Source organism: Mus pahari, chromosome 5 (assembly GCF_900095145.1).
Source record: "Mus pahari chromosome 5, PAHARI_EIJ_v1.1, whole genome shotgun sequence".
Classification (NCBI taxonomy): domain Eukaryota; kingdom Metazoa; phylum Chordata; class Mammalia; order Rodentia; family Muridae; genus Mus; species Mus pahari.
This window is the reverse complement of record NC_034594.1, coordinates 32,327,953-32,355,806: the sequence shown is the minus strand read 5'-3', so window position 1 is coordinate 32,355,806 and position 27,854 is coordinate 32,327,953. Positions and strand designations below refer to the sequence as shown.

The 27,854-nt window shown below is 43.3% G+C and overlaps 1 protein-coding gene across 3 annotated transcripts; it reads left to right on the top strand.

The window, feature by feature from the left end:
- The first annotated feature begins 35 nt into the window (after positions 1 to 35).
- On the top strand, positions 36 to 27,541 carry Inpp1 (inositol polyphosphate-1-phosphatase). Of its 3 annotated transcripts, none has more exons than XM_029539402.1 (7): positions 36 to 264; positions 8,146 to 8,220; positions 16,782 to 17,029; positions 19,259 to 19,319; positions 21,942 to 22,142; positions 24,835 to 25,009; positions 26,460 to 27,541. In XM_029539402.1, the coding sequence occupies exons 3-7, from the start codon at positions 16,826 to 16,828 to the stop codon at positions 27,007 to 27,009; spliced, it is 1,191 nt and encodes a 396-aa protein (XP_029395262.1). In that variant the 5' UTR covers positions 36 to 264; positions 8,146 to 8,220; positions 16,782 to 16,825; the 3' UTR covers positions 27,010 to 27,541. The 3 variants fall into 3 exon arrangements, with proteins under 3 accessions (XP_029395262.1, XP_029395261.1, XP_021054424.1); XM_029539401.1 differs by having other exon boundaries at positions 36 to 374; XM_021198765.2 differs by lacking the exon at positions 8,146 to 8,220 and having other exon boundaries at positions 36 to 374; positions 26,460 to 27,272.
- The last annotated feature ends 313 nt before the right edge of the window (positions 27,542 to 27,854 follow it).

Below are 27,854 nucleotides of genomic sequence, written 5' to 3'. Positions count from 1 at the left end.
CGGGGCCGGGACCTGGCAGAAACTGGGCTGCACTACTGGAGCCAAGAGAGGCAGGGCGCCTCCCCGCCTTCGCTACTGTGACCTCCGGTGTTTTCCCGGCTGCTCGCCCTCCGGCTGTGCCCGCCGCAGGAGGATTGCACCAGGTCCCAGCGCGACCACCTCTAGGCGTTGGCACTCCCTTCCTCCTCTCTCGCCCCTCCTCCGCCTCTTCCGTTTCTCCGGGAAAGGCTGTATCCTCCTTCGGGGCTCCGCATCCTCGCTTAGGTAATCCGCTTTCCTGCTTTCGCCACCCCTCCCCCGTGTCCAGCGTCTCCACCTCCGCGCATTTGGGTCCCTGCGAGCCTCGCGCGCTCCATCGCCTCTGCAGAGGGCAGGTGAGTCGGTCTCCGGCGCCGAAGGCTACTGGTCTCCGCGCCTGGGCCTGCGAGGTACCCGGTCGCTGCATCCAGGCCTCTCCGGCCTGGCTGTGCCCTCCCACACAGAGCCCGAACCCCAAACCGAGAGGCTGAGCTCGCGGATCACGCCTCCCCCTTAGCTCTGCAGAAACCACGGAAAGAAATCCGATTGCCCTCAGAGTAGCAAGCAACTTTCTTCCCCTGTTGTTTCCATTCCTACCACTAGCCTCTAGGTTGAATGAGCTGATCAGAGAATGGTCAAAAGCAGAGGCCCAGATTCCACGGGTAGGTGGCGTAGCTGTCAAGAAGTAGGGGAGCAGTTTGCCTGAGAGATGCTTCTAGCATGGATCCACGTTGACTGCCTCTAGAGACCCATTGGATGGGTGTAGACTAAACAGACTGGGGGTATATTTAGATAAATCTTCGCCTCTTTGTCATTTTTTTTTCTACATTTTGAAGTATGGTTTTGTGAGACGTGTCTAGGCAGTGGGTGTGGACAGCATAGAAGGGTGTCATCTAAATCATCTAACCGGGCTTTGGTAAAAATCATATGGACTGTCAGACATGAGGAAAAATCCCGGGAATACAGGTTATCAAGCACGGTGTGTACTTTAGAGATGTCTGTCCTTAAAACTAGGACCGGAACACATGGAAGTTTGCCCACTGTGTGAGGGTGTTCGCTTCAAAAGGACTGCGGCTTGAGGCCGTGTGGACAGGACTCTTAATGTGTATGTATCCCATGCAGAATGAAACTTTCTTTTTCTTTTTGGCTCGTTGCCCTTAATTCCCAGTTTTAATCAGTTGTCCACCCCTGGTAACAATCTAAGGAAGAAAACAAACCCCCAGGGACTACTTTTGGCTGATGGGCTAGCTAGATGACCTCAGTCAGGCATCCGAAAGTACAGAATGAAAGGGAAAATGCAGGCAATGGGAAAGCCCATTTTAACCCCTGCACGTGCCTGTTTGCTGTTTTGTTAAGAACTTACATTTAAAGGACTTTTATAATACTTTTGCAGTTAATTCTTTGTCATGAAGAAGATTGTGAAAGACGCATAAAGCTACACTTTAGTTTTTGAATAGACTAAGAACTCTTCTTTGCAAGCTTTTGAACTAAGCCACCACTTGTACCTTAGACTCACTCTGTAGTGTGAAGTTCATTATTGCACATTTAGATTATACTCGTACTTGGAGTAATTGGAGAGAAAAATGCTAATTTATTATTAGACACAGAAGGCCAATAAAATACAAGCAATAAAGGTAAATTGTTATATAGGTATTACCTCTTTTACTTCAACCTTGAATAATAATTAGAAAAATGATGCCTTATTCTATTTCATGTTACACCAAAACTGCTTAAAAGATAAATAAGTCATCAATTAAAAACAAACATCTTCCATTTTAAAGAACGGCACATATGTGGACTTTTCCCAGGTGGGAGTCTTGTATAAATGTCTTCGTTAAAATACTAAGAAGCTCAGAATGACTCAGGGTTGCGCTTTTGTCTGGGTTAGTCTGGAAATAAAAGTGTTGCTTCCTGTTTCTCACAATTAGTATGGAGTTGTGTTTCCTAAACTTAGCTGTCTACTAACAATGGAAGATAATAGTAGAAGGCTAAACAGAGGGGGTGGAGCATGGCTCACTGAAGACGTATTCCCTGTCCCAAGAACCCATACACAAGGTGGGTAGGCATAGCCTTCCTCTAACATGCCCAGCATCGGGGATGCAGAGGTGGATTCTTAGGACAGGCTGACTAGCTAGGGTAGCTGGAGTGAGCTCCAGGTCCAGTGAGAGACCCTGCTACAATCAATAAATGGAGAGTGATGGAGGAAGACACCAAACTTTAGCTTTGGGCTTCCACATGCATGCACACATGCATCTACAAACATTGAACCATGCATGCATGCATGCACATGCTCATATACCACAACCACATACACAAAAAGATACTTAGTTGCAACTTGGTAGTTTTGTTTTTGTTCTAGTATTTAGTTACAAAAGGGTCTCAGGTATCCCAGATTGGACTCCAACCCTGTGAGGCAGAGGATGACCTTGAGCTTGATCTTCCTGTTTCCCTCCAGTGCTGGCATTGCAGGTGTGTGCCACCACCCTAGGTTATTGTGCAAGGTTGGGGATGGATCCCAGGGCCCCAGGCATGTTTGGGACCCACCTTACCGACTGAGCTCCATCCATACCCCACAACTTAGTACTTTACAAGTCATAATTTAAAAATAAAATTAAAAGGGACAGAGATGGTAACTTTTTAAAAGGATAAGCAATGACAAAAACCTAGGCAGTCCTGAAATCTGCAGGTGAGAACTCACTGTTGCTAAGCTGTGAATAGCTGTGATTCAGGATTCATCTATATAAAATGTTCTTTAATAAAACTGTGGTTTTATTAATATAATATTTATTCATATAATATTACCCATTTAAGAAATCTACATATCTTAACATTCTGGTGATTGAATACATATTGTTGTAAGTGTATGTTTCTAAACATGTTTTGGTGATTTCATTTCTATCATGATGTATACAATGTTAATCAAGTCTTTTCATATTATTAAGTTTTTCCATTAGTGGATTTTTAAAAAGATAGTCTTATGTAGTCCAGGCTGCCTCAAATAGGTAGCTGAGGTTGGTCTTGAACTGATTCTCTTTCTTTTTTCTTCTTTCTCCTCCAGAGTCTTAGGGTTATAGGAATGTTCTGATTACTGAATCTTCTATTGTTGCTGTTATGTATGTGTGGTATATTTGTATGTAAACATTCCAGTGTGTGTGCACACACGTGTGCTCATTCATGGAAACCAGAGGTTGACTTTGGGTGTCATCTTCAACTATTCTCCAACTTAATTTTTGAGACAGGGCCTCACTGAACCTGAGCTCCCCAATTCAGTGAGGCTTGCTACAGATCCCAGGAGCTCTCTGCTCCCGTCCCTGTGTTGGAATTATAGGCAAGCCTGGCTTTTTATGTGGGTACCAAGAACTGGAATTCAGCTCCTCATGCTTGTACAACAGACATGTTGCTGAAGGAGCCATCTTTCTGACCACCTTATTAATACATAATTAATAAATGCATCTTTAATTTACAATGACCAGTAGTCCATAGGAAAACATTGCGCCGATATTATCACATAGTAGATGTACGTTACCTCTTTCTGATGAAAGAAGAAAATCAGCATGCAGTTTCAAATAATTTATCTATAGCTTTTGCTGAAATGATTTAACAACCTGTCAAAAAAACCCTATACTTGACCATAAAAATAGCCATTTATATATAAAAACAAACAACATAGAATAAAAATATCCGTTAAGGTTGATGATCACAATGGGGAATGCATTCGAATTTATTTTTCTTTCCATTTCTCCTCCCTCCCTCCCTTCCTCCCTCCCTTCCTTCCTTCCTCCATTGTTAGAAAGGGATATTAATTGCATGCTGGTTTTAACCTTAAACAACTAAATTCTTTTTTCTATTTTTTGGATATAGGGCTTTTCTGCGTAGCTCTGATTGTCCTGGAACTCACTCTGTAGACCATGCTAGCTCAAGAGATCCACCTGCCTCTGCTCCCAAGTGCTGGGGTTAAAGCGCCACCATGCTAAGCTTAGAGCTGAATACTTTAAATCTTTTAAATTAATTATCTAAGTTTAAACTAATTTAACTTTTCCAGTGATATTTAAATGTGATAACAATAAGCTTCCCGTTGGTATAAATAACCAGCGGAGGAAACTAAAATGACCAAATCTTAATTTTGCTTCAGGAAAACATAACTTGGTAAATGGTGATGCTCTGGGTTTTCTTTAGTAGCAGCTTACTTTTTTTTTTTTTTTTTTTTTTGTGATTGAGTGTTGCATTTGATCACACTGTGCATCCCAAGATTGTATTATTTACCAGAAAAAAAAAAAAAACTGTTTTTTGTTGTAGTGTTGCTCAGCCTTAACACACACCTTTAATCCAAGAGTTTTCTGCTTGAATATTGTAAACAGGATTAAATAAAATTATCTAAAGTTGGTGAAGCGGCAGAGCAGGCAACCAGATGACAGGGTGTGAGCACAGGATCACTAAGAAAAATCCATAGCGAGTAAGAGGGAGCCAGGAGAGTGGGATAGAGAGACAGACAGAAGGCAGGGGCATGCAGTTTGAAAGAGTTTTTTTTTTTTTGTGATGCCATGAGAGAAGGCATTCTTTCTGGGACATCTGCTGAGGAAGGTCAGCTGGGTGCTTCCTTTTCCTCTCCAAGCTAGCAGGCTCTCACCCCAGTGTCTGGCTCCCAAGTCTTCATTGGTAAAATCGAATGATTGAGATTTTTGTTAGAAAACAACATACGAATATTTACCTCTGTGTGTGTGTGTGTGCGCGCGCACGCGAAGTGAGAACAAAGAATGTGGGTTCTGTCCTGCTAGGCCCGACAACAGCACTTTGGAGCCTATGATCTGTAACTACCTGCAGCTTTTGGGACAGGTGTTTTGGGTGAAGTTATTTATTTCTACAGAAAGAAATCATCACCATCACCATCATCTAGGGAACTCTTTGAAGCATGCCTTCAGCTTATGGTTTCTAATAGTTCTAAGGTTTGAATAATGAATAAAGAATCCTTTCCAGGTTCAGTTTTGGTGTGATAAAATCCCTTCAAACATGTCTAACAGAACGAAAATCAGCCACTGCTGACAACTCCTTCAGTGTATCTTGGGGAGAGGAGAGTGTGTATCCTGTTTAGAAGGCATTTGACAGCTTCATAGTGAGGAGTATGTGCCCAGGAGGTGCCCTAGTAAAGCCCTTCCTGCCCTCTTTTTATATTTTTAGTAACCCCTTCACTCATAACTAAACCCAGGAGTATAACACACGGCCTATTAAAAATCAGTGTAATTGCTGTGCAAAATCAACACTGAGACCTACAACAAAGTTCTTTGTTTAACACACACACACACACACAACACCCACACATACAAAACACACACAAAGAACTTGTTAAACAATATATATATATATATATATATATATATGGGGGGGGCAAGGTCTTACTGTGTTAACATGACTGGACTCAAACTCACAAAGATCTGCCTGCCTTTGCATCTTTAGTGCTGAGATTAAATGTGTGTACTACTATGCCCAGCCTCCCTACATATTTAAACTCTTATCCCAACTACTTTTTTAAAAAATTCAATCAACAAATATTCACTATACCTTCATAGGTAGATGATAAATGACAAACACATTTGAGATAGGCATATCTGTGGCCTAATAGTTTTGTTTTGCAGGGTGTATCATTTCAGCCATTTTCTCAGATACATTTTTGGTACCATGAACATTCACAACATTGTGTAGCATCAGCACTGCCCATCTGAAGAACCAGAACTCATTAAACACTAGTCCTCCATCATTCACCCCTCCCAGCCTTTGTTGCTATGAGCATGACTAGTATAGGTACTTGATTTAAATGGAATACTTGTACATTAGGGTGGACTTATCTAACAGCATAGAATCTTAAAGTTTCATTGCATCAAGCTTTGGATTTCATTCCTTCTTAAGGCTGAATGATATTCTCCTACCTCTTTTACACAAATAGTAACTGTAAAGATCGAGGAAGTTTTGAATTGGAACAGACTATAGACCTCATCCTTTCCAATCAGCTTCTTTGATATTTTCCCTTTTTATGTTTACAAAATAAAGCCAACAGATCCTCTACAGTTTAAATCATATGATCATGTGCTTCAGACTGGACTCAGTGGGTCCCCCAACCCTTGGGGAACCAGGATTTTGGTAATCAGGTGGACAAGGAGTTGGCGGGATGACAAACAGACAAGGACACCAGAGAGAGTGCTGTATCTGAATGTAATTTCTCAAAGCGAGCATCAGATTATAATACAGAAGAGAATAAGGAAGTTAGGTGACACATCAGCCAAGGTACATTGAGGTTACTGGATGCTTAATGACTCTTTACACAAAACAGAGGAATGCATATGTAAAGACTGGCAGGAATCAGGCGATATAATATAACAACTGAGACAAAGTCAGCTCTATCTAAGGTCAGCTATATTCTTAGAAGCCAGGTGAGAGGTTGTTAGGCTCCTGGGGCAAGGGCTTTCACTCCCAAGCAATAGTTTTAATTAGGGAGTTCTACTCTAGCCAACCTTCTCATGAATAATGCAATACTCTAGTTTCTCCTTAAACCACAGCCCAATCTTCTTCTTAAACCATTGTAAATTCCTGTATATGGGAGTGTCTCAGCTGTTATTCTAAGTGATTTTGTGGGGGACTTTCTTCTATTAAGTAATGTAGTCTGCCTTACATAACTATAATAAGAATTCTAAACTTACTTTGCTAAGCTTGCCCTGAAATTTCTAACTCTATGTAGTAGATAGTAATACCTGATTTCTTACATTATCTCTCTTACAATACTGGAGGCAATTCTGAATGTTACTGAATAGGTAACATTCTTACTGAATTCCAAGCCCAGGGTCTACTCAAGGACTGCCTAGGACATTGGTGAAGGCCAGGAAGTAAAGTTCAATTTTGCTTAGGTATTTGGCAAGTCATTGCTTGGAGGCACCTATAACAAAACAATACTGAAAGAAAGCACACAGATCGATCCATTCACCAACTAACACAAGGACAGGTTTGGAGCATTCATGCTATGGCATGCCAAGGCTCCAGGAGATTAAGTTTCCATGAAACTTTTTGCCTCAGGACTGCGTCCAAGCTTTTGGGCCTGCAATGCAGGCTTCACTGGGGTGGGTGTGGCAGTCATGGGCATACAGTCAGTCATCAAGGGGTAAAGCAGAGGGGGGTAATGTAGCAGGATATCTTCCTAGGGAACCATGGTCCTCACTCCAGAGCTGTAGAGGCCTTCTAAACAGGATGTACATTCTATCTCCCTAAGACACATGCTAGGATTTAAAGGTGTTGAGTAGAAGTCTCTTTCCTGTGGTCTACAGTGGGTCTTTTTCTACAACACACTTGAGTGGTCTATATTGACAGTAAGAATAATTGTTAAATGAGTTGGTACTTCCAGTCCGTGTTGGGAGAGTTCAGAAGGACTTGGGTAGATTCAACTCCTCAGAAGAGGGAAGCTCAGCTGTGGAATTGCCACCATCAGATTATCTAGTAGGCAAGTTTGTGGGACATTTTACTAATTGCTAATAGATGCAGGAGGCCCCCGCCCCAGTGAGTGGTACTATCCATGGGCAGGTGGTTTATGGCTGTAGGAGGAAGGTAGCTGAGCAAGCCAGAAACAGCCAGTCAGTGAGCAGCATTTCTCCATGGTGTCTGCTTTAGTTTCTGCCTCCAAGTTCTGCCTTAAGTTCTTACCCTGGTTTGCCTGGATGACAGTAGATTGTAATCTGAAATAAACCCTTTCTTCCTCGAGTTGCTTTTGGTCAACATTTTAAGGCACTCAGAGAGAAGCAAACTAGGACAAACATCTAAATGTGGTCAACAACAATCAAAACTATAAGTTACGTTTATACTTCTAGTGCTTGGGAGGTCGTTGAGGCAGAGGGATCTCATGAGACCAGACTGAGCTGTATAGTGAAGCCTTGTTGGTGGCAAAGGTGAGGGGAGAGAGGGAGAGACGGGAGAGGGGGAGGAACAGGGGCTAATGTAGACCTTTAGCTTCTTCAGAACTACAGTGAGTTAGACTAACCTGTTTTAACAAGTGCCAGGTGTGCCATCACCATTTGCAAGTTAGAAGAAAAGGGAAATCATAGTGTGAAGTTCATTCATGTCTATAATCCCTTTTGTTTGCTTTTGATACAGGGCATCACTGCACAGCCCAGGCTGGCCTTGACCTACAGATTTCCTTCTCCAGTCTCCAGACTGCTGGCATTACAGGTATGTACCATGGTCAGTTAAAATCTTCTCATCTTTAATTAATTAGTTGATTAATCAATTAGTTTTGTGTTTCTGGAGAAAAACCTAGGGCTTCCCTCATGCTAGGCAAGTGTGGTAACCCTGAGATACTACTCCCAGTCATTATATCCCATGTTTAATGGCATTTATAACAAAAGCAATTTAACTTACTATTTTGATGATTTATTATCTAAATTAAGCATAGGCTGCCTATAAATGAGACAGTGTAATTTCATATTCTGGTTCAGTGCTCAAGAAATGTAGTTCATTTGTTTGCCATCCAGTGATTTTTTTTTTTTAATTTTATAATCAATATGGAGTATAAATAGACTTTCCTGTAAGCAAATATGGCCCAAGTGCCTAACAGCTCCTGGGTAATGCTGATAAAAATCCCAGTATGCTAAACACCAAGGCAAGGGCGGACTCTGTCCTGATAAAACCAAGGGGAAACTCATTGGTCAGCACTTATTGAACACCTCGGAGTATGCCCTGAGAGTTGTAAGAAATCACGTGTGTTTTCAGTATCTTGCCACACAGAACACAGGTAGTAAGCAAATGTATAGTGTGTTTGGGATCAGGGTTAGAGATATAGCACACTTCTGCTCAGCCCAGGGCCAGAGCTGAAGGATCCAGAAATGGCTCTGCTGGAGGCTCTTTTCTTTACACACACACACACACACACACACACACACACACACACACACACACACACTGACACACGGACACACATGCATGGCTGCCTTCTTTAATGGCAGAATGATTTGTGAGCGGCCTCTGTGTTGTTGCCTGTTGTATGTATTCATCGCCACTGCTGTGTGAATGCTATGTTCTTGGCTTGATTTTATTATTGGTGGCTATTTGAGTTATTGCCAGCGTTAGCTCATTGGAAGAAGGGTGCTCGTGAATACTTTTGAACCCACCTTTTAATGTGTGTGTGCATATATTATTTGGTATATGTGAACAATGGAAATTGCTGGAGGGAGGATTATGTTTACATTCAACGAACCAGAGTGACTTTCCAGGATGTTGTGCAAGCACCATTCATTCTACCACTTCCTAAGAGATCGTTGCTCCAGTCCTTCAAGGAGATGCAGACTTTCCTGTTTTTTTTAATGCCAGTCTTATTGGACATCTGTCAATGCTGAGATTTACTGGAAAAATAAAACAATTGCATCATATTGGACCAAATTTAAAACAGGAGTTATTAAATATTAAATACTGACTAAGACTTGGATTTTGGTAGGGACGTTCCCTATAATTTCCCAGCTGAATGGTCCCGAGACATGTGTTCCAGGGGTTTATAAAGATTATCCTAGAGGCAACCATACACTCCTGTGAAGCTTGTTTTTTTTCCAAGAACCTACAACTTCCAGAATTCCAGGAAGTTACCTGGTCCTCGGGTGGGTGGGACTTACAGGTTAATTTTGGGAATACCACATGTAATGATATCATGTTGAGGTTTTATGTGCATTTCTACCTTCCTTCCAGGTAGAGATTCTCACCTGTTTATTGACCAAGTGTTGTCAGAAATTTGGTATCTTTTATGAGGTGCTTATTCAAGTTTCTTGCCCTTGAACGAATTCCAAGACTGGTAGACACTTAAAGGGGTAGAGAAAGAGAGAGGAGAGCCTGTGAACCAGGGAGAATGGCATATGAAAGTGTTCGGTGTGCCCAGGGCACAGAGACAGTGTCATAGAGATACCATCCAGGTCACAGAACACACAGTCCCGTACTGTAATGCTGGCTTTTGATAAAGTTCAACCTTTTCCTTTTGATAAAGGAAAAGACATTTTAGTTTCGAGAAGCTTTAAAGGAGTGTAAGTCTCTGGTGATGCTTGTGGTTCTGTTTCTTCTGGCCCAGGTGGCCCGGTGAGCACTTGCACATCTCCACGAGCATCAGCCCAGTTACTGTTAACAACCTGTACACAACCTGGTCTAAAGTTCCTGGGGCCTGCCTTCTGCTCCCCTGCCCCTCCTTTTAATTTTTTAAAAATATTTATTTTTGTGTAGCAGTGTTTTGCTTGCATATATGAGTGGGCACTTAATGCATGCTTGGTGCCTGTGGAGGTCAGAGGAGAGTATCTGACTCCTTGGAACTGGATGTATGGATGTTTGGTTGTAAGACACCCATGTGGGTGCTGAGAATTGAACCCAGGTCCTCGTAATCCTTAAGCCATCACTGGCCCGGTCCCTTTCCCTTTTTCCAGGACAGCCTCTAGACATTAAGCCCCAAAGATAGCAAAAGGGCAAAGTCTATCCCCCCAAAATAGCAGAGTGTGAGCTGAGCAGAGCCTTAGCTACGCCTTGGCATTCTTCATGCTAGAGGGACTCCTGGATAGCTGCACACCCTTGAGAGAGATAACAAGCACTCTTTTATAAAAACACCCAGGTACTCTATGGGCCCCGAACCGTTCCTCCTTCTGCCATAACTGTCTATTGAGCCGGGCATCTGTATAGCCAATTCAGATCACCGTTGCTTGGGAGGTAGTTAAAAGACTGACTAGGGTGTTGAGTTGTGTGGGGTTGGGATGCAGTCGGTGTATAAGGGGCATAGACATGGCCTCTGCAGACTCAGATTATGTCAGAAGGAGGGGATGACAACAGAGACACCATGAACTATTCAGCTGTTTGTGAGAGCCACCCATTTTGTTGAGGGCCCTAATAGAGATGAAGTCTTGTGCTTCTCTAGCTGTGGACAACAAAGATGCATGGCCAGCTTCTGGCACAGCTAGGGCCAGAACAGATCCCTGGGCCCTAGAATCTTCAAAGAGTCTCCCAACAAAACATGCCCTTCATAGAAAAGTGTCTCTCCCAGGCCACCCTCAGATGGTTTGAGATGAGGCCAGAGTCTCCACGTGGCATTCAGGAGCCAGAGTTTCCACCCATAACTCAGAAACTGAAGTGAGCAGATCTGGCCTTCATAAAGGGACTTTATTCTAGGTTGTTCAAAGCCTTATAAATAGTTCCCAGGCTCTGGGATTTAATGAACTAGTAAATTTTAAGTGAAGGTTTCAGTGACCCACATAACTCGCCTGCCTCGTACTTTCTCAAGGAAGAACATATGACTGTGGTGTCTGTGAGCTTGAACTCAATAGTTAGAGCTGCCATTTAGTACCTATTGTGTGCACGTAGTCTGAGCTAGTGCCTTTCCAGATACCTCATTTCACATCACTGCGAGGTAAGGTTTATCCTCCAAGTGCAGGTGAGGAGATGCTCAGAGAGGCTGAGTAAATCATTGGATGCCACACAGCTAGGTTGCAGCTGAACCGGTTTTAGAGTACAGGTCAGTTTGATTGCAAAGCGTGTTGTGCCTTTCACATTATATTGTTCATTTCCTCTTAAATTTCTGTAAAGTATTCTGATAATTTTATTTTTCTTTTTATACTGGGGGGGGAGGTCACACTCAGAGCTCATACCTGCTAGGCAAGTACTCTAATACTACGCTACATCCCTAGACCCAGATCTGATTTTTAAACTTCTGAATCGGTTATCTTTTGAGAAGGGTTTTTATGTAGCACAGGTTGGCCTTGAGTTCACCTTAAGCTTCCTCACAATCATTCTACTCCTACCTCCTGAGTGCCGGGACCACAGGCAAAGCTGCAGCCAGGTCTGACTTGCCTCCAAAGTTTTAATGAGACAAGAGAATGGGTAGAAATTGAACACAAGTCTTGTCTTTGTAAATAAAGCTTTTTGTTTTGGATTTTTTTTTAGGGGGTGGGCTGCATTTGTGTGCGTGTGTGTGTGTGTGTGTGTGTGTGTGTGTGTGTACAGCTGTAAATGCAGGAGCATGGGGAAATCAAAGGACAACTTTGGGTGTCTTCAGTTACTCTCTACCTTACCCTTTGAGACAGGGTCTCTCAGTGAATCTTGAGCTCTCTGGTTCCACTTATCTGCCTGACCAGTGAGTTCCAGGAATTCACCTGCCTCTGCTGCCTCCACCCTACAAGCTAGGGTTACAGACATGCACCACTGTGCTCAGGCATGCAACACTATGCTCAGGCATGCACCACTGTAATCAGGCATGCACAGCTGTGCTCAGACATGTACCATCACACTCAGCTCTCTGAATGCTGAGGACCAAAATTCAGCTCTTTATGGTTGTGTGGCAAGCACTTTACAGACTGAGCCAGCCCAGTCCCCACTCTGGCTTGTTTGCTTGTTTTTTGTTGTTGTTGTTGTTGTTTTTTGAGTTTTGTTTTTGACTGACCTATTTCATTATTTTTTTCAGTTTTTTTTTCCAACTAGACTTGAAAATTTCCCCAAAGCCAGAGATTCTAATTCTGACATTGTGACATACTTTTATGTCTGTATTATGCTTCTATGTATTGACATTTGTGTGTTATATGTGAAGAATGAAGCTTCTCCGAGCCTTTTTCACTCAGTCATGACTTGGTAGATCATTATAGAACAAGGCTTTCGATAAAGATGTTCTCACTGTGTCCCTAGTGGACTGACCTCTAGGGGCTAGCTGCTAGAATAGAAGAAAATTTGTCTCGTAGAAATAAACTTCTTGACCACACAAATGAAGAAGAAAAGTTATCCCATTTTTACTACTATCTAGCCAGAAAGCAAAGGATGGAGGGGCCGGTTGTGTTGGCCTCTCTCAGGAGAGGTACTAAGAATGGGACTGGGCTTCTCTAAAACTGGAATACTGAAGTCCTGATGCCAATACCTCAGTCTGTGACTGTGCAGACTAGTGTCTTTACCCACCCTTCTGCCCCTGGCTTCAGTCAACCCTGAGTGGGAAACATTTGACGAATGTGTGTACGGATTCAACACACATAACTGCTTCCCTGTCGTTTCCTAAATACAGTTGGACACCTATTTATTTACAGTGAGCCAGATGTTGTTAGTAATCTGGAGATGATTTAAAGTGTCAGGGGAGTGCTTAAGTTCTATGCAAATATTGAGCCATCTTACAGGAAGACCTGAGCACACATGCATTTTGGTGTCTGTGGAAAGTCAAGTCTCTAAGAACACTGAGAAATGACTGTTGGGAGGAAGGATCTCTCTAGAGGTGGCATGAGGTCGCATGGGTGAGCCCTAGTTGAGTCTGAGTAAGTCTTTATAAGAAGAGGGAAACATGTCAGAGTTGAATGCCCACAAAGGAGAGGCCAGCTGAGGACACAGAGGGTGGTGAGGAAACACATTTCTGACCTGGAGGCCACCCAGTCTTAAACAGCAAATGAATACATAGGGATTTGTCATGATGGAAGCCTCTGTCTGTCCCTATCACCATTGCCATGCAGTTGGTTTAGAGGGACATCACTGGACAGTGAACAGGTCCCTAGCATGGCACTTGACAGTGAGAATGATCAGCTGAGGAAAGGGATTTCCTGAGAGTAAGAGGGAAACCAACTGCCAATTAGTGACAAACTGAGCTCAATACACCGTGAGTCCCTCACAAAAATCCAAAAGCCAGGAATGTAGCTTAGTATAGAGTATTTATCAGGCATGCTTATGCCTTTACTCTAATAACACAAGTGCATGCACGTGCAAATGTACACACACACACACACACACATACACACACATACACACCTACCTAAAAATAAAAGCAACCACTAACAAGCGCAGACTTGCTTAACCCTGAATGTGAATCATCTTCGCTGTAAGGTTCACTAAGGCTCCTACCAACTGGCCTCCAACAGAGGCTGTATAGACTGAGTAAGGCAAATCAGTTAAATTTGCTTCTTAAAGCGATTTGAAAGATAATTTTCATAGAAACCCAAGGAAATTTTGTGCCAGTGTTGTCCCCAATTCTTTTCAAAAACAACTTGTCTCAAGAATTCCAGGTATGGGTTAAGTGCCCAAGGCTCTTACTTGCTTGAACAAACTTAAGATAAATGGGCAGAGATAGAGATAAGAAAGGAGCTTATAGAAACCCTTAAGGGTGAGTTTAGGAGAAGAAATGAGCTTCCCTCCCAGAAAATAGTAGGTCAACCATCTAATTAGAAAGTTGTACACGGAGACAAAGGACTTTCTGTGTTATCCCAGCTGGTCGAAAACTTCTGGGCCTAAGCTACTCACCTGCTTCCATCTTTCCCAGGCAAGGACTACAGACTTGGAACACTGCTGGAAATTTAAAAAGTTCTGTATGTAGGCTATCGGAGGTTGTTTTCTGGAGACGTGGGACCCCAGAGACAGGAAGTGAGCTGGAAAAGTGCTATGTTGATTATGCGGGCTGGAGAACGTCTCAACTGAAATTGGACAAGGAACTTGGATTCTGACAAAATGTGACAGTGGTGTCCTGGGCCAGAAGAGAAAGAGGGTACAGTTGACACAGTCGGGTGACTCAGGATCTGAAAACTCAGAAGTGGAACTCTGAATTTCTAGAGCCCAGACCTCTGGTGCATCACCATCTGCTGTTCACAGCTGAACATTCTCTCCTCTTGGCCCAAGTTCCTATACTTGCTATATCCTATCCTTGTAATACCTGCTCAGGTAGGGAAAATGAAGAAGTCAGGACCAGAGTGGGGGAGGGGGAACTCTGGATTCCCAGAGGTGGCTGGGTGGAAATTTGCCCAGTATTTTCTTACCCGAAGCTTATAGTGGTTTCTTTTCAGATTTAAAAAAAAAAAAAAAAAAAAGATGGGGGAGGGATAAAGATTAGATTTAATGCTGTTGAATGTGATCACTTGCTCAAGTCCAGAGTGCATTCCTTTGTGTCCCCGTGATGCTTCTAAATGAGAAGGAACTTATATACCCTCGGTTCATTGGCTCTTTGCTCTTACAGTAATGCAGAATGTTTGCTAATAAATCAAAGTTATGGTCACCACATTTCTACTCTGGTGGCTCATGTGCTACAGTGAGACTATGCATGCATCTCTGTATTGTTCTATGACATCATTTGTGGCTAGTATTTATACAATGGATGCAGTAAACTGTTTCCGAGCTCAAGTGGCTTTGCTATGTGAATGCTACTTTTCTTGATGTGTAGGTCCAGATCAAAGTAAATGAATCTTCTAACAGGTTGGACTCTGGAAATGAAGAATAAAGGGCTTTTGAGGAGCTGCGTTTGCTTGAATTCTTCTGCGTTATCTTGTAGATCTGACAACGTGAGAGCGAACCTGCCCCAAGCCCAAAATAAAACATGTCTTTCCTACTTTAAATAATTTTAATCTGCCTTGTATGAAAATATTTTAACTCTTATTTTCTTACCAGAGATTAGGGAAGGATTTAATGTTACTGACTGAGGAAAGAAGTCCTGGGTGGGATTTGGTACATTTATGTCAGCAGCTCCCTGGAAGCCTGTGTCTCCAGTGTCAAGGAGTTAGCACCTGTCTACTACTGCCCTCCAGAGACGGCCACTGGCAGTAAAGCAACTGCAGTCGTGACAAGGGACATCTCCCTGTGACGGTCATCTTTCCTTCATTTCTGCTGAGGAACTGTTTCCTTAGGAAGAAAAAAAAAATCGTTTTTGAGCAAACTTAAGACAAACAGGCTCTAACAGTTCGCCACACCCCCACATCAAGGTTTTCACAGCTGAGTGGTTCCCAGCCTCAAGCTTCTTTTCATAGAGGAAACTGTTGTGATAATAAAGAGCCCTGATGTGGGGTGTGTGTGAGCAGTTCTGAGCCCCACGCTTTAGTCTTGTGGAACCTTTTTTAGAAGTTACTCAACCCCCTGAGCTTCCGTTTCCAAACTGTATGTCACGCAGGGCGGGGTAATCCTCACAACAGAAGAAGCAGAGCGATTCAGAGTTTGAACAGGAAGAGTACCACAGAGGCATTTCGAGGCAGATCCAGTAGATAGGAGCCAGGGGTGGTGCACACACTCTTAGTCCTGGCATTTGGGAGGCAGAGGCAGACGAATCTCTTGAATTCCAAGCTACCCTGTCTACAGAATGAGTTCTAGGACAGCCAGGGCTACAAAGAAAGAAAGAAAGAACTGAAAGAATGATGTAGGCATACTACATGGTTCTTAGAAGACAGAACTTCTCAAGTCTAACAAGGTGCAAGTCCCCCTGCTCTGGTGTGCAGGCTGCTGCTTGGTGGCAGATGGGATATGTCACTGGAAGGTTTGAGTGGAGTTGGCTGTGAGCTGCTTTATAGTGCTTGCCCCAAAGTGGGCCTCAGAGTCTGGAAGACGCAATGCCTGCTGCTCATCCACTTAGCACATGGTTCTGGCAGCCTGATTGTCATCCCTCACCATTCTCACAGAGAGGAGAATTACATCAGTGTAATTGAGATAAAGCTGTGTCATGATCAAGGTCCTTGTAAGAATCTGCCTTTCCTCTGACATTGTGATACTCTTGTCTTGCGATGGCCCTGTAACATAAATTCTAATTCAAAGCCTTTTCTTTTTTCTTTCACTGAAAATTCAGTTCTTTAAGAGTGTAACTGCTTTACAAGAATTTTGAGAAATAAGTTTGTTTCAATATTTAGATGGTAACTGCAGTCTTGCATGCTGAGACTGGTGTGGTGACTCACTAGCAAGCCAGTTTCCCTGACAGGTTGCTGCCAGCTATGTGTTAGTGGGAGAGGCACCCTGTCATCACTCGCTCCCTGAACTGCTTTCTCTTTCATATTGTGTTCTTGCAGCTGTGAGCCAGAGGGTGGGTGAGGCTGAGAAGCAGGCTTTAGAAATGTCAGGCATCCTTCTGGAACTGCTTCGTGTGTCCGAGAAGGCTGCTAACATCGCCAGGGCGTGCCGGCAGCAGGAGACCCTCTTCCAGCTGCTCATTGAGGAGAAGAAAGGTGCAGAGAAGAACAAGAAGTTTGCTGCAGATTTCAAGACCCTGGCGGATGTGCTGGTGCAGGAAGTTATAAAACAAAACATGGAGAACAAGGTAAGAGGTCAGGCCACGGAAGCTGCAGGGACACCTGCCTCCGTGCCTCCTCTGGTCCCCTCAGAATAAACAGCGGGCCTTTTACTGATTCTTATGTTCTCTTAGGTTCAAAGAAACAACTTGCAGCCCTGCCCTTATTTTTATTACAGTATTAAAGTGATCTTTGCAGGAAATCATTGAAGTATACAAAAGCAAACAGGTTGAGGGCGCTCAGACTCCTAACCTGAGCATATGGTATTGATCCTTTTACTTATTGATGGGTTTCTTGTTAATAAATAATATTTGCTCTCTGCACCAGAGCACACTGAGCTACATGTTCCCGAGGGCCCCCGAAGCTTCCCTCTGTGTGTCCACAGTGTGACTCACTTATTTCAGAGCAGTGTTTGGCTTCTCAGCTAAACCATTTATCTAATGTTTTACCATGGTTATGGGCTTGGAATTAGGCAAAATCTCCCTTTATTCCACTATAAAAATATGGCCATGACAACCAGGATTCTTGAGTGGTAGCAGTAACACCAGCAAGCACAGAAGTGCTCACTGAGTACCGGGCTGCATGGATTTGAGTTTGTTAATCCTACAAGAATTCTGTAAGGTTAGAACCATTGTTCTATGGGGATGAGGCTGTCACAGAGAGCTGGAATAAGATGCCTGAATTTACACCGCCCAGCACGACAGCTTGAGTTCATGAACATAGGAAATGGTTCCTGAGTCTGTGTCATTGGGCATTCTGTTGTCCTTTATATGACTCTCCCCTTTTTTTTTTTTTTTTTTTTTTNTAATTTGGGAGGATGGAGCTTTATGATAGAAAATAATATAAAACATTTCAATATCTTTATTGAACTTTTTAAACCTGAGGACTACTGTAGAATTCAGTAAAATCTTGACCACTGGTGTGAGAAGAGAATACATGAATTATATAAAATCTCCATAGACTATATTTTCTTCATGCCCTTTACTACCTGGCTTTGGTGAGCTAAACGAAGGAAGCTTGTTTTCTGTTGTTACTAGTGGAGACACTTGGATACAAAGGCGGGTTGGGCAACTGGATTGGATATATATCAACATTTTATGGGTTGATATGTGCCCCTAAACAATCGAACAAGCCCAGGCAATTGTTCATGAAGTAATGCCAGAATTTATTAAACAAATACTTTTCATTTGAACTGCTTTAGATATTTCTATTTCAGGCCCCCTCTGTCTGCATTCCTCTGACCAGCTCTGTAAGCAGGTGTGGGGGCTGGGAAACTGGCAGATTGCCAGCTCTTCTAGGTTTGTTCTCTTCTGCAAAAGAGAAAAAAAAGAGTAGCAGGCAGTGTGGCCATTGGTGGTTTGACCCTCTGGAATGGGCAAGTTTAAGGCTGTCAAGCAATTCCTTCCCCAAAACAGCAACATCTCAGTCAGCAGTATTGGGGGCAGGGGGAGTCTTCTGAGGGTCAGGAAGGAACTGTGTTTATCTGAGCATGACACAGAGATGAGACAGAAGTCTCATTTGGTCCCCTGTTCATTCTGTGTTGATGCTTAAGTCACAGGTTACTATAGTATTTCTCTTCTTTTTTTTCTTCTTGTTCTCTTTTCTGTCATCTTCTAGTCTGAACGGTAATGACATACCTGACAGGTACAGAGATGCACCTGAAAATAGAAATAAAACCTGAGGCTGCCTTCCAACCTCTTCTCTCCAGCTTTAGATTATTTAGGAACTGGAGAGGTGGCTTAGTGGTTAAGAGCACTGGCTGCTCTTACAGAGAACCCGAGCTGGATTCTAAGCACCCATGTGACATATTATAATCATCTAATGGGATCCAATGCCCTCTTCTGATGTCACATACATGCAGACAAAGTACATATATATATACACATACATATATAAATCTATTTTAGAAAAGGGAATTATTTTGGGGACTTGAGCATTCACAGGGTAGTATTGGACGCAGAATTAATATATATCCCCAGTCCTGTGGCTCTCCAGCAGAAAGCTGAAAGGACATACAGAAGCCAGGACTCAGCCGCTGAGTAGGCTTTCTAAGCTGGCAAAGGAACAGGAGAATATTAGAAAACTAAACACAGAACCAAGCTGACTTAGTTCCATGTTCAAGCTGACTTCTGCAATGGGTGTTTTTGAGTTTCAAATCTAACTATGCTCATGGAACTCTCTTAGGACCTGATTGTGGGGGTGGGGTTTTCTGTCATTTGTTTTTTGTTTTTGTTTTTGTCAAACTCTGACTCATTCAGTTTCCAGGCTTGGGGAAAAAAGTTTTTGGAGAAGAATCCAATGAGTTTACAAATGACTTGGGTAAGTATAAGAATCTTACTGTGTTATGTAGTAATTATCATACCACTCTAATCTCTAACTCAGACCATAACATAAATTAATGCTAGGAAGCTTTTGAGATAAGAAGCATAACATGCTTAAGTATGAAGCTTTATTTAGACTCTACCTCAGAATGCCAGGGCATTTAAGTTAGAGAGAAGCGGGGTGGTTTCTCGGAATAATTCAGCAGCCCATGAATCATTCTAAATTTAAATGTGTAGCCTCTTAGTAAGTGTGATCTAGCCTTTGGGAAAATTCTATAGCCTTTTGACAATCTAATGTGGCCATTGGTGCCCCAGAAAAATGTTCACCTACATGGATGAGAAGATACCGTCTGGGTGGGGTTTAAGTCCATCTGGGGTCCCCTGGACTCTACAACTCTTGACTGAGTGTAGCAGATACCTCAGTCCTGGATTAATGCATGGTGCTGCTCCAGTCGCCCCTGTATTTCATCTCAGGACCTTGGTAAAGGTACTTGGCTTAACCTGAAGATTCCTTTCATACAAGTTTTTAATTTTATTTTATTTTCTGTTGTTCTGTTTGATGTGATCCCTTGCTGTGTTGTCCAGGCTTGTAGCAGAGACTACGGACATGAACTGCCCGCTTGACTTCTAGCAAGTTTTTAATATACATTTCTTTTTTTTAAAAAAAGATTTATTTATTTATTATATGTAAGTACACTGTAGCTGTCTTCAGACACTCCAGAAGAGGGAGTCAGATCTTGTTACGGATGGTTGTGAGCCACCATGTGGTTGCTGGGATTTGAACTCTGCACCTTTGGAAGAGCAGTCGGGTGCTCTTACCCGCTGAGCCATCTCACCAGCCCTTAATATACATTTCTATGACTCTCAGAAGACAGAAATCTTATTTAAACTTCTAAAAGTTAGAAATAAGTATTGTGATTAACTCAAAATATATTCAATTTGCAATCCTACATTTGACTATAAATAGTTAAGTGCTTCATTTGTCTAGAGCTAAGGAGGCAAAAAAACATTCCATTTTCATTTTCCTGTTTGTAAAAGGACAGAGAAACAAGGGAGAGGGGGCTGAGTCTGTGGTGCCTGCTGGCACCACAATGGGGCTTCCCACGAAGTGTAATGGAGACAGCTGGCCAAGCTCAAGCATATGATATACTCATTTGAATGGCCCATGATTTTCAGTAAGCTGGAAGCACCACTAAGTGTGTGGCAGTTAGCTCCCCATTTTAACAGTCTAACAAAACACAAATTTAAGTATATTTTAGAGACTGATAGCTCAGTCACTGCTGTGGGCTGGGGAGGCAGCTTTGTGGTTGATACCTGCTCGACATTCCTGGAGACCCTGCTCTCAACCCCAATCCCCAGCACCCCCCCCCAAAAAAAAACAGACAAAACACGAGCAGTTATTACTGTGACCAATTGATTCCCACTGAGCCCTAAGCTGTGCTGATCCCGTCCGATCTTAGACTTTCCTGAAAGTTCTGTACATCCAGGTGGTGCCTGAAGCCGTTCCAAAGAGCTCACAGGTGCTGCTGGTTGGAACTGTTGGGGTAGGTGGGAGTGTGGCTCTGTAACCCTTTTTTCTGCCCGTTTCTTTAAGAAAGTCTCACTAGGAAACGCAGCCTGCCTTGAACATAAGCAAGCCTTCCTCTGAGTATTGGGATGACAGGAGTGTCCAACCGTATTCAACTCAGCTGTCATTTTTTACTGTTAATCTGGTATACCTTTTACTTCTGTGGCGACAGGGTCTTGTGTGGCCCAAACTGACTTTTCTAATTTCTGTGTCGCCAAGGGTGGATCTAAACTCCTCATCTTCTGACATCACCTCCAGAGTGCTGGGGTTTTAGGCATTGCTACCATGTCCAGCTAACTTTGCCCACTTTTCCAGCCTCCTCTTTCTCTTCTCCCAGGAGAAAGAGGACCTAACCTATGAGTTCAGCCAGACTCACCAGGGGCCCAAAGTACATATTTCAAGAGATGCCAATGCAGGGCCTCTTTTCTCTGTTTCCTTTGGAGAGGTGACCAGCTAACACCCGGCTTTCAGCTGCTATCACAGAGGGGAGTTTTTGTGTCATTTTGATCCACTAAGTCTTTATTGCATTCAAAATTACTATGTTTCATCTGATATTACAGAACATAAGCAACATTTTTTGTTACAAGCAGTATTACAGAAGGAAGTAGAAGCATTTCTGTACGTGGATAAAATATACATGTTCTTTCCAGTAACATTCCGAAATGGGCAAAGCAACCTGTACGCTTGAAAAGTCAAAGGCAAAATTAAGTAACAGAACAATCATCAGAGGCTAAAGAATGCCATGTGGTCTGTGCTGCCCCTTAAATAGAGTGCAAAACTTTGTCCATGTAGACATTTTTCTGGGCAGCAGGCTGAGTCCTGGAACATAGCCTCTCCACAGAGTAGAAGGGTGTAGGGCCACTAGCACCCACAGCTTTGTAAAGTATGGCTGGTGATCCTGGCAACTGGCAAGGTTTCAGAACCATTGCTGTGGCACCTAACCGATGAGTTCAGCTCAGCTGCCCATCCCCCCCCTCCCTGCCCGCTGCCGCCTGCTGTTCCATCTCCCAGACTGCCTGGGAAGCAGTGGCTCCAGTTTGTCTTTACCCCTAGGGGAAAAGATCACAGTGGAGCTGCAGTCCACGGAGGAGGAGACAGCAGAGCTGCTCAGCAGAGTCCTTAATGGCAACAAGCTGGCATCTGAAGCGCTGGCTCAGGTGGTTCATGAGGATGTGGACTTAACTGATCCCACGCTGGAGTCCCTGGACATCAGCATCCCACAGGAGAGTCTTGGGATTTGGGTGGATCCCATAGGTAAGTGTAGAGCCGCTCCAAGTGTGTTTCCACCTTTGTTCTAGCCCATAGTGTTCTTCTTAGGGGTCAGGGCAGCTCTAAGAAATAGAGACTGTCAGAACACCAGATCTCCTGGAAGAATTTTATTTTTGGTTTTGTCGTGTTTTTTATTATTTCATGCATGTATACAGTGAAATGAGCTCATACCCCTCAACTCTTCCCAGACCTCCCCAACATGTTCCCCTCCTAATTTCATCTCTTTATTTTTATTTTAGAAACTCACTAAGTCCAATTACTGCTGCCCAACTAGATACCTGAGTGTGGGGATATCCACTGGCACGTGGGAGCAACCCTTCCCAAAAGAATACTTGCCCCACCTCTAGTAGCCAGCTGCCAACAGCTTCTCATGAGTCCCTCCCCGTGTGATGAAAGTTTGGCTAGCTTGATCCCATGAACACTTACATCAGTGGTCACTGCCGCTGTGAGGTTGTGAGTGCCTTAGTCATGTCATGACTATGAGAAGTTGTTTTATTATTAGTTTTCTTTATTTTTTATTTTCCCAGATACCCTGGGACTGGAGTTATACATAGTTATGAGCCATACACACACACACACACACACACACACACACACACACACACACACATACATCACACACACACATGCATTCACAGTGTGAACTGACTAATCTGTAAGTGACTTCAGACTGGCCAATCATGAGACCGTGAAGTAGCAGCAGTGCAATTCAGCTTCCCTACCATACATGAGTACAGGGTAGATCTTCAGATTTCAAAACACTAAACCCAAATCTAACTTTAAATCATCGGCCACTCATTCAGTTAGGCAACAGTCAAAACCCAGGGGCAAGCCAAACAGCTGAATGTGTCTCGGGCAACTTGTAAGCCAATATATAGCTTATTAAATTCCTGTCCTCTTGTGGTAAAATTGTAATTAGAATGTGTTGCTTTTTAAATGTAGCCCCTTTCTTCAACGGCACTATCAAAGTCCTAGGAGCAAAGTCTCCTCACTTTTGCCATCTCTCTGGTAAATTCTGCTTCACACACTGGAAGTCCTCATTATACTGTATTCGCCAGACAACTGTATTAGCACCTATCCTGCATGCACATTGACACAACACAGTATAGCATCAGTTATCTGCATAACCTTCAGGCAGCGTATTCTATATGAACACTAGGAATTTCCCCCCAAATCTCTGGTCATGAAAGGGTAAATTGATATCTATTGCAATTCTGAGGGACAGTGATCTTCTGTACCTTATCCTACCCTGAAGAGATGTTTGTTGGCTCTCTGGGTCATTAGCCAGACATAGCTTTCATTGTGTGCTAGTTCACAGGATGGCCAAGTACCAATAGAATGGATAGATGCTACAAAGCAGATTTAATTCGATTGGTAGGGACTGAGTCGTCCAGCAATGGCTGTCACACTCTGGAGAGGCTGGTAGCTGCTCAGTCTACAATGCTGGATACCTCAGTAGTCCTATTCCTACACTAAGAGTCTGGAGAATTCCCAGAAACCACTGGACTTTAGACCCCGTTGGCAGCCCAGAGAAGCTTAGGTTCTAACCTCAGTGACAGATGCTGCCATCAGCAGCAGCAGCAACAGCAGAGTAGGTGCTTGCAGCAGCAAGGAGGAAAGCAGACAGGCAAAACCAACCCTGTTTTTGCTTAGACCTCATTACAGCTAGGCTACTGGAAGGTGCCACTCCCTCTGCGGGAGGATTGTACCCACCTTCAAGTAATGCTCCCAGCTAATACCTTCACAGACACATGCCTCTTAGTTGATCCCAAATCTAGTCAACTTGACAACCAAGATCAACCCTCACAAGCACTGTTAACTTCTTCTCTGTTATGCTGGCTTCAATATCTCCTTTCTTGCATCTTGGGGAGGCAAATGATAACAATAATAGGCCATCTCAGGTCTAATGGATTCCTAGAAGGCGTTTCCATCTCAGACTGTTCCTCTGATTAGTAACAGTTCTCAACAAACAAACAAACAGACAAGCCTACCACAGTTTATCAGTTAAACGCATTTTTAGAGGTCTGTGCATATGCTCCTGTTCACAGGGCACATATGGGCCAGACTTGTAGACTCATTGCTTTCCCACCTAACTTGAAGCTCACTGACTCCATCAGACTGGCTGTCCAGCAGACCCCACGGATCCTTTTGCCTCTGCATCCTCCACACTGGGATTTTTAAGTGTGATGTACTTTGCCTCACATCCTACACTGGTGCTGCAAATCCAAACTTAAGTCCTCACACTGTTAAAGCAAGCACTTTATCCACTGAGTCATCTCCCCGGGCCTAGCTGCCCTTGAGGAATTATGATATGCAAGGTGCTATGCTAGGTTCCGTAGGATTGTAACTGTGTCCTTGGCTTCAAGAGGCAGAGGGAAAAAGATCTCCAGTTAGAGATCTCACTAACTAGCCTGTGCTCCATAGAAATCCTATTTCAACACAATTAAGACAATTTTAAAAGTTCTCATACACTCAGAATGAAGCATATTGCAGCACAAGCAGGTTAAACATGAGTGTTCAAATGGTTCAGTGCAGGCAGTGCCCGGAGGTGAAATCTGATTGGTTACTAAATTAGAAGGGAACTTACACAGGACATAGCTCCTGGAGAGTTGCCACTATTTCTAAACAAACTGTCCATTTGCTTCATTGTTTTTGTTTTTTGTTTTTTGTTTTCCAGATTCAACCTATCAGTATATTAAAGGTTCTGCCAATGTTAAATCCAACCAAGGAGTTTTCCCCAGCGGACTTCAGTGCGTGACCATTTTAATTGGCGTGTATGACCTACAGACAGGCCTGCCCCTAATGGGAGTCATCAATCAGCCTTTTGTGTCCCAAAATCTAACTACTTTAAGGTAAAAGATGGACGTTTTCAGTCTTGATCATCTAGCCTCAGCTTTGCTTGTTAGGATTGCCACAGTACGTGGCGTTCCCATGAGTGGATTCTGTGGAGCGTTCCCACTGTGAGTCCACAGGGCTGGATTAAAATGCCTTCTATCTTCAGTCCCAGAGTGGGCATAGTTTTGTTAGGATTTAAGTACACACTGATACTCTAGAAGAAATTAATACTGTCTTGGAGAGATCATAGCTTTGCATTTGAGATACAGCAATTATATTCCTGTTTCTAAAATTCACTCAAAACGACACAAACAGATTAATGCCATACACAGTGTCTTCAGATATACAGGGACAGGGTAGGTGCCACCACTGTGTTGCCAGATGAATTTCTGTGTTATGATAGAAGAATTATAGAACAACATGTGCAGAATGTTCAGTGGAATGATTGACAGATGTGGTCAGGATCGACTCCATCTCCTTCCAACTACTGCCAGGGTCAGCTTTCTTCCGCCTGATATTTCCGTGCCTTACTACTGATTCCATCACAGCCTGGAGAATGGCCAGGAGCCTCTGTGCTGAAGCACTGCCTAACAGAGGCAGTATCTTTTGCTCTCCGTTGGAAAAAAAACTTGCAGTCTCTGTCACATAGGACTGTCTGTTCTAATCAATCAGCTTACTTCAGATAAGGATGGCGTTAAAGTTTAAGCCTCTGGAGTTTATTCTGGTTTTCTTCAGACCAAATATGTTTTGGTAATGTTTTAACCGGTCATTAAAACTGGGCACGGAGATACACACCTGTGAGCCCAGCACTCCAGAGACTGATACACCAGAGACAGGACTCCAAGGCCAGCTTCAGGGGGTCACAGATTCAAGGGAGAGCCCCTGGGTTTGAATGCTGGTTCCACCACTTAAGGATCCAGGTGGCCTTAGCAAGTGATTTGCTTTCCCCACCCCTAGCCTCTCACCTGTAAATAGGGTACCTGACTCAGAGGGGAAGTGGATTAAACAAAGTTGCTATCTGTTGTTGCCAAAAATAACAACATGAGTCCAGTCTTGCTGTTAAAAGCCAAAGTGAATCAGAATAAAAAGGAGTAAGGACTGCAAGTGTGACTGGAGTGTGACCTGAGGACTGCAAGGGAAACTGTGAGGGACTTATAAACTTGGATGCTCATCTCTTTCCCTGGGAGACTTTAAATGACAGAAGCAGTACTGAGCTTTGCCATTGTTTTTAGAGGCCAGAAATTGCATCCATACTTTACTGCTAGCCCAAGCTGGATATGAGAGTGCTCTAAAATGTTAGTGCCCCTCTCATAATGTCACAGGCCGCTGTGTGCTTACACGGCATTCTTAGAATTAATTAGTAGCTCGATGTTCGTTTATAGGCTCAGGAGCATTAAAACTCATTTTGCTTTGAGGCATTTGAGTAAAACGAACATGCTAATCAGCACCTAAACCTGTTTCCTGCAGGTGGAAAGGACAATGCTACTGGGGCCTTTCGTACATGGGGACCAACATCCATTCCCTGCCGCTCACCATCTCTAAAAACGACAGTGAAACCCAGACTGAAAACTCAGAGGGAGAGTTCGCCAGCCCTTTTTCTGCAGTCATCAGTACCAGCGAAAAAGACACCATCAAAGCTGCTCTATCGCGCGTGTGCGGAGGTAGCGTCTTCCCCGCTGCGGGGGCTGGCTACAAGAGCCTCTGTGTAGTCCAGGGCTTGGCTGACATTTACATCTTCTCAGAGGACACCACGTATAAGTGGGACTCCTGTGCCGCCCACGCCATTCTGAGGGCCATGGGTGGGGGCATTGTAGACATGAAAGAGTGCTTAGAGAGAAGTCCAGACACGGGGTTGGATTTGCCACAGCTGCTGTATCACAAGGAAAATAAAGGTGCTTCTGGGGTGGATCTCTGGGCCAACAAGGGAGGGCTGATAGCATACAGGTCCAGGAATCGGCTGGATACCTTCCTGAGCCGCCTCATCCAAAACCTCGGGTCTGTAAAGACGCAAACATAAGACTCTGATCTCAGGGCCCTTAAACCGAACTGCATCTTTTCCTGTTATGCCTATCTCTTGAAGATAGTTTTGTCCCACTGGTTAATATTCACCTTCCTGTTTTGAGGAACATTTTCCCATTATGTGTTCATAATGTGAATTTTAGTAAATTAGTGGCATTTGTGTCACAGTTAAGTTGTTATATGATGTTGTTATATAAACATTGTGCTGTTATTGTTGCTTGGAACCCTTCAATAAAATACCAAGGGAGGAGCAAAAATGTACAGTTCACGTGGAATGACTAAATCCCCAGCTGTTTGGGATCCAGGCAGTGTTGGCTTGGGTATCCATGGTATCCATAGCCTAAGGCAGAAGATTTAGAACAGTGAATTTGAATAGTATAGCTAAGTTTATGTATTTTCAAGACTTGTGTTTCTTATAAAAAAGAAGGCTGGTAACTGAGGGTTTCCACCCACTGAAACATGGTGGGAATTAGAAATCAGGAAACAAAAAGGAAAGACATACAGAGACTGGAGAAAGAGAAGAGAGAACATGTGGTTTAATGTGGTTGGTAGGTAGGTAGGTAGAAAGAAAGAAAGAAAGAAAGAAAGAAAGAAAGAGAGAGAGAGAGAGAGAGAGAGAGAGAGAGAGAGAGAGAGAGAGAGNNAGAGAGGAAGGAAAGAGAAAAAGGAAAGAGAAAGAAAAAGAAAGAAAGAAAGAAAGAAAGAAAGAAAGAAAGAAGAAAGAGAAAGAAAGACATAGGCAGGTGATAGTTGGTAGATAGATCACACACACACATACATATACATACATACCTAAATACATACATACATACATACATACACAGGCAGGCAGGTGATAGATAG

Excerpts from the sequence above, each read along its gene's own strand:
- Inpp1 (XM_029539402.1), top strand. The coding sequence starts at position 16,826 with ATGTCAGGCATCCTTCTGGAACTGCTTCGTGTGTCCGAGAAGGCTGCT. Across the intron at positions 17,030-19,258 it reads AACAAAACATGGAGAACAAG|TTTCCAGGCTTGGGGAAAAA; the intron begins GTAAGAGGTCAG and ends TGACTCATTCAG. Across the intron at positions 22,143-24,834 it reads GATTTGGGTGGATCCCATAG|ATTCAACCTATCAGTATATT; the intron begins GTAAGTGTAGAG and ends TTTGTTTTCCAG.